Here is a 15,670-nt window from a genome sequence, read left to right on the forward strand (position 1 = left end):
TCACTCTGCCGAAGGCAGGGAGCGGATCTCTACGATGCAGTGTGAGTAGCACTACCGCCTGCAAAGACGAAGCTAATATCAAATTGCATAACAGAACGGGAGCTTCGGAACAGTCTTAGCCAGATCCCACTCACTCAACCCTCTTATAGAAGGCCATCGTCTAGTGTATTGCCCTTATCTCGAGCTGTGATCCCGACAAAGCAGACAATCACTCCTACAGGTCCAAAATCTCCCGATACCTACCAATGCCTGACTGCACGTCACCTACCAATGAGGGGATCCACGAAAGCAAGCCCACTACAGTACAGAAAAAAAGCGATTGCCGGTGTGAAGGGCGTTCTTTGTCCGCCGCGAAACAAAGGTCCACACCAGCTTGGCAGCTTCCTGATTCCTTAAAATCTTGGAGGTGCATAGAAACCGACCCTTTCGCTCAAGGATAGACACAAGAGACCCGGATTCGGCTCCTTTCTGCTCCGAAAAAGGCTTTGCGGCTGGGACAGCCTGAATTTGGGAGCATCTGTTTTTACGAGCTAGGCAAAGCCGCAATGAATCCATACGAAAAGGTCACAGAGGGCAAAAATTCAAGTCCGTTGGGGACAACGAAGAAAGTTGGCCATCGAGGGCTCTTCAGAAAGAGCTTTGTGACATTCTTCCGCCTTTTCAACTTCAAGCATCTGCGAAAGCATTTTCTCCGCTACTGCCGACTGATTTTATGATGGTTGAGTTTTGCGACAAACTGACACTCGCCCTGCCACAACCGGAAGCAATTCCCCTGCGACGAATGAGCACCCAAAATTTGGTCCCAACCACTTCTCCTAAACATCGGCCAAGCACTCGGATTACGGGATGAGCATCCTTTCTACCGTCGTCTCTGGGGCTCTCCTTCTGCGAAAGCTCCAAAGCCATCGCCAAACGCGACAATCGAGCTGGACCTGAAGCCCTCGTCAACGTGAAGATAATGGAGTCTTTGCCATGGCAATTTGGACTACATACTAGCCGGACCGGACATCGAGCCAAGGCGTTTTCAAGCGCAAGAGCAAGAGAATGCTTTTCACGCATGAATGCAAAGTACGGCTTGCAATGCCCAATGATCTCTGGAGATTTGTGTATTGCAAAGATGGAGGTTCTTCTCTTAAGCGTACGGCACTCTCGGGGCTTTCGAGACGACTATGCCGATAAAGCTCTCCACGGTGTTTTGGTCCGGCGGCGCTCTCTCGAACTTCAATGGGTTGCCTGAAGGCTTTCGCACCACGCCTGATGTCGGACAGACTCTCTGTTGTAGATCCAGATATTTCAAAAGTCATTCCAAGACTATATCCGAAAAGTTCAGAAGTAACCAGTCGTCAGTGATAGGCCTTGGCCCAAAAACCTAGCATCTCGTTCACCTCATTCATCCTTGCGAAATCTACAAGCTGATAAACGCATCGCGCCAGCCTCATCGCCCTCAGACCTCTCACACCAACCCAATCCTCTGCTGATCCCCACACCAACACGATAAGCGACTAGGCCAAGATGAAGAATGCTGAGCTCGAGGCTCTCTTCGAGCAGCGCAATCTGGCACACACGTACAAGAAGGCTGACATGGCCGCGCGTCTGCAAGTCCAGCCCAGTGACGCTCCCGTTGCAACCACCGCCAACGCCGAGGACGAGATTAACTGGGACGACGACACGACCACCGACGCCGCCGGCAAGCCTGCCGCCTCGGCCGCCACGAGCGGGACCTCACAGGGCTACCAACACCCTCAGCCGAGTCCAGCCTGGGCTACGAGAATTTTCTCAGGTCGCGCTCTTAAAAACATTGTCAGCCAAGTTCGAAAATAAAGGGCAGACCCCGTGAGGACGCATTATAGAACATCTTAAGGGCGCAGAGTTATCGGCCCTCAAACAAAGAAATAGGTACAGTTTTTGTTCACCGTCCCACGAGCCGCAGCCGCGGCCCACGCTGGCCTCCCTGAGCGCCAACAAACACACCACACACCACACCCACAAACAAAACACAACAAAACAAAGCACATTCACACACACCTTGCATCGCCATCACAAGTCGCAAAAGCTCGCAGCGCCGGCTCCCGCCACCTCGCCTCGCTTGCAATTCGCCGCAGCCCGCTGCGCACGGCCCAAGCCCACGCCAAAAATTTTCAAAAAGAAATGCATCAGCCGCGAATCGAACGCGGGGCCCATCGATGGCAACGATGGATTTTACCACTAAACCACTGATGCTGTTCTGTTGTTGATAAAATTGTTAATTGCAATTATGCTTAATGATTACAGAAAATTTTGCTGGGTACGAAGATTTTTCTCGCGCCTCGCTCCCGCGCATTGCCACCCGCCCGCCCAGCCTGCGCACACACGCATCCATCCATTCGCACTCCCAAAAAATCGCACAAATCCACCCAGCCCCCATCGCGCCGACGCTCCACCTCAGCACTCTCGTCCAATCCTCGCAACATCCCACCTGATACCTCGCACCTCCCGCCGCCGAAAGCAACAGCCCAGTGTACGTAATCGCCCCCTCGCGTCATGCCCTAGCCCCACCCGCCCTGCACGGCCTAGCCACCTTCGGTACCAGCGCACACGCGCACCAATGCGGCAGGTCGATCTGCAACGGCGCCGCAACGGCGGGGAAGCTTATTCTGACTGCGCTGTTTGTGCTGCTGTGCGCTGTTGGCTGTTGCGCGTTGGGTGGGGTGGGGGTGGGGGGTGTGCGATGGGTTAGAGGGGGGTTGGAGTGTGTAGGGTGTTGGAGGAGGGTGTGTGTGTGTGTGTGTGTGTGTGTGACGTCGCGATGGGGTGGTGCGACCGGGCGTGAATGATGCTGGAGCTGGTACAAATGATAGGAAGGAGAGGAATTGATGGGAGCTGCATTCTGCGTTGCGGCTGATGGATGCTGGGAGGGACGAGGCAAGGCTAGTGTTGATGCCTGAGGCAGACATGGCGGCGAGCGGGAGTAGGAGTCGCGACTTGGTTGTTTCATCAGTTCACGCCATGTCGGGTTGCTGACTGCAAGGAACTATGGTGGAAAGGTGCTGCTGCAGGTCGAATAGTGGTCTGCTATAGGGGGGATCGCGGGCGCGTGTGGCCCGGGGTGCCAAAACAGTTACAGGTGGTCTATGAGGACATTGATGAGCAACATAATGAATGGAAATGAGGTTTAAAAAATTATTTTGATGCCTAAGCAGAGCGACGACTTCTCCATGTGGTATATCCTATCGTTCCCCTTCAATGAGCTCCTTCAGTTTGGCAGCCTTTCGTCCTTGATCTCGGCAACCTCAGAACCTTTCAAGACCCGACCACCTCCTCCTTAGTCTTCCGATTCGTCTCGGCGTCTCCGTCGCCTCGCTAAGCAGCGCTCGTCTCAGCAGCCAACTCCCGAGTGATGTTGGCCGGCACCGCCATGCGGCCGGATTGGTTGGGACCCGCGTTGGTGCGCAGTTGGGATAGGCATCGCAGCCTTAATGCGATTGTCAACGTTGGCTCGAGTACGAGGGGAAGGGACTTACGCTGGTGCTGCTTCATCGTCTCGCGGAAAGCTTGAAGATTCAGCCGGACTTGAAATCTTTAATCTGCGCGGTCTGGTTGCCGTAGGCATAGCGATTGTTGGCCTTCGGGTGGCTCACAATGGAGTCTAGGGTCGATCGTGTCAGCAAGATGGCTATAGATGATGTGATTAATAGTTGGCGTACCACGTGATTCCTTAATTGTCACAGTGGCTCCTAGCCCAATCTCCCGTTCCCACATGCGTTTCAAGTCTGGTTCCTTCAGCCTACCGGCAACAGCAGGAACGGGCCGAGAACTCTTGAGTTCAAACAATGTTTGCTTCTTGATGATGCCCTGGTCTTTGGAACGGCCACCAAGCCGGGCAGAAAACTCCCAGTTGGCGTCGGAGCAGTGGGGGTGGCAGTTGACGCGGGAAGGAACACCGTGGGTAGCCCACCTGGTTTGGGCGACACCGGCGTGCGAGTCAAAGACCTTGGTCAGGTCGGGCCTCTTGGTCTCAATGTGATCCTTCATCGGATGTCTTCCCCAGCCGCCCGGTCTCAATGAGCTCCTTCAGCTTGGCGACTTTGCCAACCTCCTTGAACGCAAAAACCTCATTCCTCTTGTTGCCATCGACGGCGAGACTGGCAGAGTCGTAGCCACGGTACTCAAGGCGGGACAGACCTGCATAGGCTGTCAGCGGAGTGGACACGAACGTGAAACGGGTGAGGTACTTGCTATTGACCAGGGTGTCGAGAATGAACTTCACGTCCTTCTCTGAGGACAGACTTGTCCTCCTCATGAGGAGGCGCATCAGTGCGACTAAGCTCATCTGCTTGACTGTGAGCGTGTGGTGCAGATGGTGATGGACTGTCGTTCATGGAAGGGATGGCGAGTGGAGAAGGTTTTGGGGAGTGTCGGGGTGCGACTTTGGCGACGAAAGGCGCCTGCCCAATGGCGAGGGCCCGGATCACATTTATAGGCAAGCAAATTTGGCAGGCTTGCCTTCTTCTTTGCTTCCCGCCTTCCCACGCCTCCGCCTGCGCAGTTTCAGCTGTTGCCAATGGTAACACTGAGCAGCATAGCAGTAAATCGCTCTCCCTTCCTCATCGAATTGCACTTTAAGGGCTTTGCATTGCAACTGGAATGCACCAAAATCTTTGTTTGGGTCAGAAGCATTGTAAACTAACAGGCTGACTTCAAACGGGCAGCGTTTGCTCGCCGTTACCACCCGGAGAAGGTCTAGCATTGGGCAGTACCCCCAACCATTATAATTTGTGTTAATGGCATGTTAGGAGACCATAGGCGTAGTAACTAATCAACCCAGCTGCTTTTAAATTCGCAACACAGTTCTCTCCCTTGTTCAACCAATCCTCAGTCAACCCACTCTTCGGAAGTCAACGCCCATCAAATAACGAGTCCACGACACAACATCAAGCTTCCAACAATGCCCGACATGGCCTCCGCCATATTGAACAACGCCGTGGCCACGGTGCCGGACCCGGCAATTAGGATTCTTACTCCTTTCGAACTACTGGTGGTCTTCCTTCTCCATCTCAACTTCATCTTCATCCCCATTGAACTGTTCTTCATTTGGCGACTGGAGCGTGACCGACAGAACCAGCATCCCGCCACCGTTGCCCAGTAAGTAGAGTTCCTTCGAGGCTGGCAAACAATCGAAATGAAGCTGATAGAATCCCTCACCAGCTACAAAGCCGCTAAGGGCGCGGGAACGGTCGTCTTCATCGGCTTCGCGATCTGTTGCGCTATCATAAAGTACCGCTACTTTGCCGGCTACACCCAGCCGCTCTGATGGATGGAAGGACAACTCAGTACCGGACGGATTCACGACACTATACCCATACGGTGGAGAGGTTTTCATCAGGCTGAGGACGTATCTGTGGCCTTACGCAAGGCTTGGTAGCAGATCTCTCGAAATGGGTTGCCGAAGCTGAACGTGGCGCCAGCTTAAATAAATGAAGACTGTTTTTTCTACATATTTGCACTACTCCGTGATCTCTCAGAGGAGGCATCGAGCCGGCTCAAAGCGCGCATCTGCTGAAGGCGTGAAAACTGGCGTAAATGTCCTAAGAGTCCGTGCCCTCAAGGCCCCAAAACACCCAGAATTTCGTCGCGTTCCCGCCTTCTCAACAACACCAAGCCCGCACCACACGCACAAACGTAAGATGCCCACAATCCTCTTCAAAGCGCTTCATCTCTTTCACGAAAGCAGGATCAATCACTACAAACCGCTTCCAAACCCTCCAAACCCTCCGCTACCACAACCACCACTACCACAACCACCACCACAACCACCAACATGGTCCTCTCCGAAGGCCAAATCGGCGGCATCATTGTCGGCACCGCCGTCGTCGTGACGATCTTCATCGTCTGGATCCAGGCGGCGAGCCACCGCGCCATCAGCCGCAGGCATGAGGACGGCGGCGGTGCCGGCACCATCCCGCTGAGGACCCTCCGCCATCCGCCTCCCAGCTACAACGCGGGCCCGCCCCCGGCGTACCAGCCGGTTGAGCAACCGCCGCCTGCGTACTTCCAGAATTGAGCGGCGGGGGGACGGAGGGGGCGTTTTTGTGCGGGGAAGACTTGGTGGTGCTGCTGCTGCTGCGCTGCTGCGCTGCGCGCACGCGTGAGAAGCGGCGGGGATTGCGCCTGCGGGCAAGGATTTGCGGGTGAGGTTGTGGTGTTTCGCTGGTAAGTACGTGAAGATCTCGTTCAGATTCGTGAGTGAGGCTTCACTGACTTTGTTAGTAGGGCAGATTGATTGACTGGGACATTGTAATTGAAAATGTAAAACTTCACCCCAATTCAGTTATTCTCGTGCCTGCCAAAGTGACAGTGATGTGACATGAAAGCTCTTGCGGTGCAGGTGCGTACGTGCTGAGGGCAGTAGGCTGGCAGCGGGCAGCGGCACAATTGCCTTTGTCGGCGCTGGCTTTGTTCGCAGAGCAGTGACGACGGAGCCGCCTCGCCCTTTAAAGAGCCTTCTCCCGCCCCCTCTTCTCCTCCACCACCATCGTACCTTCTTCATCATCACGGACAGACATTTGCAAAGGTCGTTTACGGACGGTCCTTCAGGTACTTCCCTGCTCAACCACTTTCTCTCGCAGATCTTCGCACTGATACCTCCCCCCAGGTACTGAAGGCCGTACAGGCCACGAAGGCCTCGAGTCGCCTTGCCGGCTCTGCCGGCATCAAACTTTGGGCGCACGCCCCGCAACTCTCCTTGAGGAGCTCTTGGTAAGTGTCGCCGCGCTGAAACCCTCGCACCAGAACGTTCACTGACAATCACGTTGGCAACCAGCTCCTCCGTTGCTTCCATTGGGCTCTATCGTCGCTCCGCCCCTTGGCTCAGCTTTCACTATGGCCAGCGTCGACACTACAACCATCCCACTGAACTACAACATCTGCCCAAAGAAACCCTCATTCAGCGATGTGTCGCACTTGCTCACACACATTGCCTCCAGGGGCCAGAGTCGGATGTGATGGAACATGGAGGTCGTTTCTTGGAGATGGGATAGATGGGGTGGGAAATGGTGTCTTCTTTTCCTAAAGGTTGAAACGGAAGTTTTTGGACGCCCTCTCGGATCTCAGGATTGTTTGCTGTGAACAGTGTGATGTCCGAGTGTATACCTTGTTGAGATGCTTGCTTTCGGCTGTTCTTCTCCATGTATATCCCACCCGCATGATAACCCCCAAGTACTGTTGCTACCCGTGGTCAGCATTACCTACGCCGTCACTGAAGGACTCTATGTCCTCCTACTTGGCTACTCTCTCAGTAGCGTCCGGCCCTTCTCAAATGTTGCATGATGAAGCTTTTATGCAAGTAGCAATTCGCCCTGTAGACTCCTGACCCGCCCTTCCACATGGCTTCTAATTCAAACCTCATAGGCTTGAAGAGTCGGGCTTGTAGAAGATACCTGCGGCTTCATGAGATGGCAGGGGCATTCACCACGTATGCCTAGGGGTAGCTTGAATCAGGATGATGATTGCGTGTATGTAAAAGCTTTGAGCGAGTTTAACATTGATATAAGCCTCGCGGGCATCAGGGCCTCGTATATTCCAAGCGCCTAAGAAGCCAGCATTCGCATCATGTCTAGGTATATCTATAAGGTTATATGAGTTGAACTATCGCGCGGCAAAGAAATATACATTTAGCGATTATATTACCAAGCGAGTTGGAGGGATATAAAGGCCATTAGACACTATTACTTAAGCTAAACGGTAATTCGGCTTTATATCAATAGTAATAACCTATGCTAAGGGAAAAAGCTCTTCCAAAGTCCTGGTGTTGCGCCTCGTTGTACACCCCACTTGCGTATTACTTAATTAGGCCTAGCGCACTGCCACGAACACAGCACAACAACGCGCACCATACGCCATCTCTCCCTCCCTCAGCCACTGCGCCAGCGTTCCAGCCAGCACCAACAACAAATCTTTCGAATCTCTCTATAAACCACTTCAAACACTCGCAACCTTCCAAACCACGAACAAACATCAACCATGTCCCTCCCCCAGAACCTCCACCCCGACCCCATTCCCACCAACACGGCCTGCGAGCTCGCAGACTCGCTCAACCATGCGCGCGCCATTGTGCGCTCCGCGCTCGCCGACGAGCCGCACGAGAGCGTCTTCCCGGAGGAATACGCGCGCTTCATGCCGCACCAGGAGTGGGAGCACTTGCTCCGCATGGAGAAGATGGCGATACGGGAGGAGGGAGAGCGTAAGTCGACCCCACGCACACCCTCTTACACATGTTTCAATACTACCTTAAGGCATACGCTGATATTCAAGCAGTCACTGCAAAGACCTACAACACGCTCTACATCTTCGCCAAGGCCGTGATCGCCGAGGGCCCCGCCCGCCTCCGCCGCCAGAACGACCAGAGGGAGGAGCTGATCCGGCAGCAGGAGCTGGTGGAGGAGCAGCTGCAGGCTGAGCTGGACGCGAAGCGGGAGATAGAGCGGCTAGATGCGCAGAGGAGGGAAGTGGAGGCGCAGATAGCGGCTATAGCGGTTGCTGCTGCTGCTCAGGAGGGCGCTCGTGCCGCTGCTGCTGCTACCGCAGCTGAGACGGCTAAGAACGAGGGCAAGGGCAAGGGCAAAAAGAGGAACAAGCGTGGCCGTGCCGCCGCGTGGAGGGAGAAGAAGATGAGGGAGAAGAAGGACGGTGCTGGAGGTGCCGGAGGCGCTGGCGCTGCTGGTGCTGCCAGCGCTGGTAGGGTCGCGGCTGGATGAGGCGCATACCCGCTGCCAGGTGGCTGCGCTTAGGTTCTCGGAAGTTCTGGCTCGGGCGGCGGCCCGTGTAGCCGTCGTTATGGGGTTCTAGAGCGGGGGCTGTGGGCCGTGGGTGCTTGATTAGGGCGCGGCTATTTGGCTGGGGTTTTGGGGTTCTCGGAGGTTTGGATACCGCTGCTGCTGCATTTGCTAGTTTCTCTGCTGCTGATCTTGTAAAGGCTATAATACGAAAGTCGCTTTCGGCTGTTGGTTCTTCGTGCTTTCTCTGTTGTGATTTCAATTTCTCTATTCATAATGCTGTTTGTGATTTTGCTTCGCTAATCGCTATAATCTTGCAAACATCAGAGATAGCTTTTTGCGTATACACTTCGATCAAGCTTTACACTGTTCTGTATTGCATATTACAACGAGCTCTCTCTAAAGCCTCCCTTGCCGGCGCCTATCGCATACCACGCCATCACCACCTCACAAAGCGCCGGCAACTAATCCACCAGTACCACACACAACAACCCACGCCGGCCCTCTCAGCAACGACCCCATCAGCCAACCAACACCCAAACCACCAGAACAAGCAAGCTCATCCTCAAAGTCCCGCGCATGGCGAAATCATCAATGAAAAGCATCAGCGAAGCTGCGAAATCTCCCAAGAGAAGACGAAAGAGGTTCCAAAAATTCCCTGCCAGTCCGGCGACCGACAGAAGTAGTGAGAGTCGGGCACTTAGTCTAATTACTAAGCCAGCCGACCCCTGCACTAATGGAGAGAATAGAAGAGGGTTTGGTGGGGGGAGAGGGGGTTTATATACTGCGCGGGGGGGCCTGTGCGCGTAAGCGAGGGGACGGGGGTGAATGGTGTGGGCTTGGGAGGGTGAGTGAGGAGGGGAGTGGGGCGTAGTAGGTGTGGGGTGCTCCCGGGCTTTTTTGTGTGGCAGTGATTGCCGCCCCTACCTATGCTGCTGGTGTCGCAATGGCTCGCTGGCTACGGCCCCTCGAGCGCCTTCGCATCTCTGAGAGGACAAGCCAGTCTGCAGCAATCGGTCTTCTTCATCTCCTGTATTGTCCCTTTTTCCTTCTTTCCGTTTTCAAGGGAAAACCACCACGCACTTCCCACTGTTCTTTCTACTAGCAAATTAGGAACGGGACTTCATGCCACAACGCCAGCCAAGACGACAACAAGATATGAAAAGCCGCAAGCAACTTGCTCTAACCATCCGGCGAGCACGCAGGAAAACAAGCCCACCCACACCCAGACACGCATCTGATCAGGCGGACAGGACAGTCCACGAGCACGCACACATACGCGCACACTGCCGCGCCCACAGAATAGCACGCAGTCAGTCAGCCCCACGGCCGAGAAATTAAGCAAAGACTTAAGAAAGCTTCCAGCTCTACGATCGCCCGACGCTGCATTTCCGCATGCAAGCCTGCGACCCGGAAGTGAACCTGCCTGCGACGCCGAAGGCAAGCCCAAGACAACGACCACGAACACCCAACACCCGCAACCACCACCAGTACGGCTCCCTGTAGCTCGCTTTGCCCGCACTACTGGCGTTTTGCGCCGCCGCCGCGTTGCGCGGCGGCCCGCTCCCGACGGAAGATAAGTTACCATCTACGCGCATTCGCTCCTGTTTAGGATGCATAAACGGCAGGGACGACGTTGACGAGGCCGTGGGGACATTTGAAGATGGGTGGAGGTAGTGGCGCTCTCTCGTAGTACTAGTCATAAGTTGGGTGCAGTGCGGACAGGGGGCGCGGGGCAATAATCATGCTTATAGAGCGCGCGCGACCTACAGCTGCTAATTTGAAAGTAGCTGCAGCATTGGAGTATTGAAATGATAACCTGCTATAAGGTTGGAAATGAGTTCATGGAGTGGTTTTGGTGGTGGTTTGGTTTCGGTGGTTGGTAGTGCGGCACAGAAAGGACTTTGAGTAGGGCGGAATGCAGAGAGACACCTTTGGAGACGCTGGGAGGTCAATTTGGGTTACCTGGAGGCGTTCAAGAAGATGTCATCTTTCCTTGAGCATGAACGCTCCGTGTTTTAATGATGAGGGAAGGGCGACTGTTTTATCCAACCTCTTCCACACGCTATTTGTTATTAGCAAGGAAGAATAGATATAAACTTGCAAACATCTTCCCTATATTTCTCGGCAGGTACGACTGTTCATTTCGTGCGCTGAACAAAGAGGAGATTGCGAACATCCCAATCACAGGTTTGCTGCGTTGGTGCATTGAAAGACAGACAAAGGAACGAGAGTACAATACAGTTTGCTTGGAGCGGCTACACGCATCGTCGTTATCATGTCCTGTGACCGCTTATTCAAAGAGATCAGAAAGCTCACTCCTCATGCCCCTACACTTATTCGCTGAATTTATGGCCCATACCATCCTCTCTCAGATCCCTCGATCAACTCCATTTATTGCTCGAAGACGTTCAACAGGACAAGATGGACGCGAGGCTGAATTAGGAAGCTAGCCTTCATGCAGTATTTACCTGGTTCCAGCTGGGACGGGAGAATTTCGCAGTAGATGAAAGAGAGACTCCGGCACAAGCAGCCCGCGAGCAACTTTAGTATGATGCATGTTCTTTAAAAGACTTTTACCACGTTCTACCCACCCTTTAAGCCAGATCGCTTTCTATAAAGCAAGCTCCTTCAGCTCCTACTACCGGCTTCAACCTCAGTCCGCCGTAGAGAGGTATCCTTCTAAGAACACCACCTTGAATTCTGCTACCATGACATCATTGCACTCCCCATGCCAGCCTACGCACCTCAAGGTCTCTGAACCTCTCAATATATTGCCAATTTGTAGCAAGCTCGTCAAGTCGTTTCCTGACCAAAACCCCAAAACACAAAGCATCCCTGTTACGCGGTCAAAGCCCGGACGTTCCCGCCTCCTTTATCCTTTGCTACCCAGCCAACCCCACGTGGCAGCGGCGCCGACTCGGCACACCAGCCTCAACCCTCAACAGACTGGAAATGCCCTTCTTCACCAGACACACTCCACTCTGCTCAAGCATACAGCGTCGCCGACGCCAAAAATCTCACTTCGCGCTCTCCTCAAACATTAAGGGCTGCCTAACGACGTCGGACCTCAAAAGCCGCAAGCCAACCTCACTTCTCGTAACGCAGCCGCCGGGCCGCTCACCAAGTAGACGGAAACCTCCGCATCCCCGAAAAGGCGGAGCCGCAAACCGCAACACCGAAAAGAAGCACAAGCGCAAAGCTCACGACTGCCCCTCGGGCGTTTACTCCACCTCGCCCACATCACCTCCAAGGTCCGTCCACACGCACCCCACCCCACCCTCACCGTACATGCACTAACCCCCACCCCCCGTCTCAGATGCCAAACCTCATTCTCCGGCAAATCCTCAGCGCCCTCCTGCCCATCATGGTGCTCTGCCCGCTCATCTGCTCAGTCGCCACCATACTGCTGCACGCCTGGATCCAGATCCGAGAGCGGCGCGCGCATCTATCCCGCGCACGGGACAGCGCCAGCCTCGTCAGCGTCGATGATGTCGAGTTAGAGGACCTGGACGCTGAGGGGAAGAAGGTCGATGCTGGGACGGAGGTGGGTGATGAGGATTGTTCGAATTCGAGTGAGCGGGGTGAAGGCGATGAGATGGATGAGTTGGAGGATGTGGAGTTGGATCGGGAGAGGGATTGGGCGATGAGGTGGGTGCAGGGGTGGGATTAGGTGTGGTGTGCTGGGGCGGGCGGGCGGTTGGGAGGCCTGGGTGGATGTGGGAAGAGGGGTTCAGGGGAGCACACAATAATATTAGGTAGAACAAATCTTGGAAATTGACACTGGCCATGGAAATCGCGCAGCAGTGACAAATATTCTGCAACATAACCCCTTAGCAAGGACGGCAGCATCCTTCTTATTGAAATTGTTCCTACCCTCACACGCCTTCTCCTTTACATTTATCGTGTATAATCTTTAAGTAGGGTATCTAGCTACACTCTCCCATCCAGGTCTCCTCTCCTGCACGCAAACCGCACTCGATGCGCGTAAAGCGCGTGCTAGCGTAAAGGCTGCGCCTCTACACCTTATTCCGCAGTGGACGCAACAACAAGGACGGTTCCAGGAGGCTCAGCTACTTAGTTAGCTAGCTCAAGCACGTAGGGATGCAAGGAGCGGTTTCTACAGGGTTACAAAGATTGATTCGTAGTGACGGAAAGCGAGTCATTGAGAAAACAGTGAACTAATGTTGGTCATTAATTTTTGCCTGCCTACTGCTAGCCCGAAGTTGTGCTACGGACGACCTACTAGCAAGAATCGTGAAAAGGGCTAAAGAGTAGTTATCTCTGCTATACAAGCTTCGTCTTCGGGTATTGTTAGTGTTGAGAGCGTGGGGTGGAGTTGCAGGTACATCTCGGCTGGCTGTAGGGCAACAAGGGCCGAAAGAAAGAGGGTAAATAGGTGAAGTAAATAAGGAAGTCGCTGTGCATTCTTTGCAGCTGAGGTTGCACATGTATTTCAAAATTATAAAGTTTGGTTTTGTGAAGCTAGGCGCGAGGAATTGGACGCCGCTTGTCCTCCTAAATTACTACTACTTATAGAGGTATATATGCTGCTATCTAAAAGAACACGTTTTCTCTTTGAGAACATTGCTTCCTTGCAGTAGATAAATGAGTAGTGCAGGGGGTAAGGCTGTTGTGTAACAACTGACTGTAATGAGGCTGGAAAAAACGAGAGTTATCGGAGTGATCCTGGCTGACAGGTTTTAAGTTGTTTTATAGTTTATCAATTATGATCTCGAGGTTTTTTTTTATTTTCAAGTTTTTTTATTGCTTTATGCTTTTTTATATGAACGCTAAGCAAAACGCCGCCCATCGCAGTAGGTACCCCCAGGAAACAAAAGAAACCACCTATACCAAATTACTGCCTCCTCTCCAACCGAAACAGGACCGCTCTAAATGCCCATGCAGTCGCAACCCGCAAATAAGCAAACCCCCGCCCAAAACCTTTCCCCTCCAAGAACCCACTACTCATCATCATCAACTCCTTCCCTCATCAGCTCCTCCATGTGCTGTCTTGTCGCCTCACTATGCTCAGCTCTCTGCGCCTCCGTCATTTGGACCCATTCAGCAAGAAAAGCGCTATTCTCCTTCTCGTTGTCGCGCTCCATGACCCGCGGCACGTGCTGCGCATCCAGCATGGCGGCGCGCTGGTCCGGCTCCGGGTCTTCGTAGATGACGAAATCGAGGTTCTGCTCGATGATTAACTCGGGGTCTGGAGTCAGTGCGCCATGGGATGTTCTCTGGGACGAGTACTCGTGCTGGTACTGGGAGGCTTGCTCGTCGTCGATGAGCCTGACAGTGGAGGGCGAGGAGGGCGGGTTGTTGTCGTGTTGGGCTGAGGTAGGCGCGCCGTTAGCGTGCATCGTGCCGGAGCGGACTGGAGTAGGGGAGGGAGGGTTCTCGTCGAAGGGCGACGAGGACCCCATGGTGATGTTGTAAGTAGAATTGTTCTCTGCGCCTGCACGGGAGGGACCAGCCTCTCCTGGGAAGTTTTCTTCAAGGAACTCTTGGGGTGGGCGCGAGAGCGTGTGGTCACGCCTCGAGGCTCTCGTGGGCGTTCCTGGAAGCTCGCTCGGCTGCGGAATCCTAGACGAACGGATTGGTGCCGAGGGCGTCATCGTTGGCGTTGGATTGGCTGGGGTGACTGGATTGTGGTCCGGTGCAGTGTGACGAGGCATCGTGGTCTGGTCAACGCTTTGGAATTGTTGTAGTTGGTAGACAGTTGAAGGCCAACGTGAGTGACGGTACGACTCTTTATAAACGTAGGTAACGCAGGAGATGTTGAAGGACTTGTGGACGAGGAGTTATACAACAAGTCTTGGAAGGGAAAGCCTTCAAACGTGCCTACCACGGATCGACTCGTGTTAAGGGAATACTCACAAGGCGTTCAAAGCCATTATCGTCGTATATGTATGTGCTTGGAAAACTGGAGTCAGCATGGGTGATCTGCTAGCAGATCGTCCAAGTATATATGAAGCAGGTACGTAAGGCTTCGTGTCTATGCCGCTTTCGATAAATACTTTGTTGAAGTATTAGAAAAAGTTTGCCGGAAGACATATGCCGGCCTCAGATATTGAGGCTGCTAAGAAAAAGTTTGAGATGCAGACAAAGCGGCTTTGCTATGGATGTATGCGTGTTTGGCAACACAAATATCAGAAAGGCGAGTTTGAGGGTTGTTTTTTCTTAGGCGGTGGCCAAGTGCTGTGGCTGACCTGAGCAAATACTTTCTCCTTACAGCTGGAGCAGGCTCGTTGGCATTGGGCGGCAAATATACCACAAATTCCTCTTTTGTGGGTCCACTGTCCACTATGCCACAACTTACCGGCACTTCGGGCCGTCTTGTCGTCCCGGGGCGCTAGCCCTGCTCTCTGGATGCTGTCTCGCAGTGATGAATATGGATTCATCCCACTTGAGATTCCCAGAACGGAGGAGCAAACATCGACGGCTCTGAGCCTGTACAAAAAAGAGGCGGATCACTATGCTTTGGCAGCCACATGAAGACCTCGCCCAGGGTGGATGTAGTATCCAGGCTATCCTGGTAGTCGTCTTCAGTCGAAGCACAGAGAAGATTTCTAAGACTGAGTGTCCACTTACAAGTTGAACCACGCCAAACTGCCGCCAAAGCTTACACGCACAGATTTTGCTAGTGTCAGAAGTCGGCATCCTGCATGTCTAAAATCACATCCAAAACTAAGCTCTTCTCGGCGCCCGCTGACGGCCATCACAGACCTGCCGGCGATCGACTTGCCCAGGAGGAACCGCATGCGTTCAGACAATTATACCAATTCTCTGACCTCAGCCCCAAAGCTGCTGTCGAATATTATTCCGTAAGCTGTTGGATGTGCAACGTGCACGACATCCTCTTGAACGTCCAGCTCAGGGCATGGCGACGTTGGCGGGTTTTCGTCCAGGCAGGCGAT

The 15,670-nt window shown here is 53.6% G+C and overlaps 7 protein-coding genes and 1 non-coding gene across 8 annotated transcripts; 5 read left to right on the top strand and 3 right to left on the bottom strand.

Moving 5' to 3' along the window:
* Positions 1–1,512: 1,512 nt before the first annotated feature.
* On the top strand, positions 1,513–1,821 carry K452DRAFT_339532 (uncharacterized protein; the record flags this gene model as incomplete). Its single annotated transcript, XM_033545309.1, has 1 exon — positions 1,513–1,821. The coding sequence occupies one exon, from the start codon at positions 1,513–1,515 to the stop codon at positions 1,819–1,821; it is 309 nt and encodes a 102-aa protein (XP_033393585.1).
* A 328-nt stretch (positions 1,822–2,149) lies between these two features.
* K452DRAFT_t139 lies at positions 2,150–2,220 on the bottom strand. Its single transcript has one exon. It is a non-coding gene; the product is annotated as a tRNA-Gly (tRNA).
* A 1,774-nt stretch (positions 2,221–3,994) lies between these two features.
* Positions 3,995–4,279, bottom strand: K452DRAFT_235198 (uncharacterized protein; the record flags this gene model as incomplete). The annotated part of the gene is made up of 1 exon (XM_033537412.1): positions 3,995–4,279. One exon carries the CDS (start codon positions 4,277–4,279, stop codon positions 3,995–3,997), a length of 285 nt encoding a protein of 94 aa, XP_033393586.1.
* A 645-nt stretch (positions 4,280–4,924) lies between these two features.
* On the top strand, positions 4,925–5,290 carry K452DRAFT_312011 (uncharacterized protein; the record flags this gene model as incomplete). The annotated part of the gene is made up of 2 exons (XM_033543500.1): positions 4,925–5,121; positions 5,185–5,290. The coding sequence occupies 2 exons, from the start codon at positions 4,925–4,927 to the stop codon at positions 5,288–5,290; spliced, it is 303 nt and encodes a 100-aa protein (XP_033393587.1).
* Positions 5,291–5,797: 507 nt separating this feature from the next.
* Positions 5,798–6,259, top strand: K452DRAFT_301598 (uncharacterized protein; the record flags this gene model as incomplete). Its single annotated transcript, XM_033542471.1, has 2 exons — positions 5,798–6,024; positions 6,250–6,259. The coding sequence occupies 2 exons, from the start codon at positions 5,798–5,800 to the stop codon at positions 6,257–6,259; spliced, it is 237 nt and encodes a 78-aa protein (XP_033393588.1).
* A 1,739-nt stretch (positions 6,260–7,998) lies between these two features.
* Positions 7,999–8,732, top strand: K452DRAFT_312012 (uncharacterized protein; the record flags this gene model as incomplete). Its single annotated transcript, XM_033543501.1, has 2 exons — positions 7,999–8,218; positions 8,293–8,732. 2 exons carry the CDS (start codon positions 7,999–8,001, stop codon positions 8,730–8,732), a joined length of 660 nt encoding a protein of 219 aa, XP_033393589.1.
* A 3,337-nt stretch (positions 8,733–12,069) lies between these two features.
* Positions 12,070–12,572, top strand: K452DRAFT_339538 (uncharacterized protein; the record flags this gene model as incomplete). The annotated part of the gene is made up of 1 exon (XM_033545310.1): positions 12,070–12,572. One exon carries the CDS (start codon positions 12,070–12,072, stop codon positions 12,421–12,423), a length of 354 nt encoding a protein of 117 aa, XP_033393590.1. The 3' UTR covers positions 12,424–12,572.
* A 795-nt stretch (positions 12,573–13,367) lies between these two features.
* On the bottom strand, positions 13,368–14,428 carry K452DRAFT_361646 (uncharacterized protein; the record flags this gene model as incomplete). The annotated part of the gene is made up of 1 exon (XM_033546439.1): positions 13,368–14,428. One exon carries the CDS (start codon positions 14,426–14,428, stop codon positions 13,715–13,717), a length of 714 nt encoding a protein of 237 aa, XP_033393591.1. The 3' UTR covers positions 13,368–13,714.
* Between the last annotated feature and the right edge of the window lie 1,242 nt (positions 14,429–15,670).

Source organism: Aplosporella prunicola (genome assembly GCF_010093885.1).
Source record: "Aplosporella prunicola CBS 121167 unplaced genomic scaffold K452scaffold_26, whole genome shotgun sequence".
Lineage (NCBI taxonomy): Eukaryota > Fungi > Ascomycota > Dothideomycetes > Botryosphaeriales > Aplosporellaceae > Aplosporella > Aplosporella prunicola.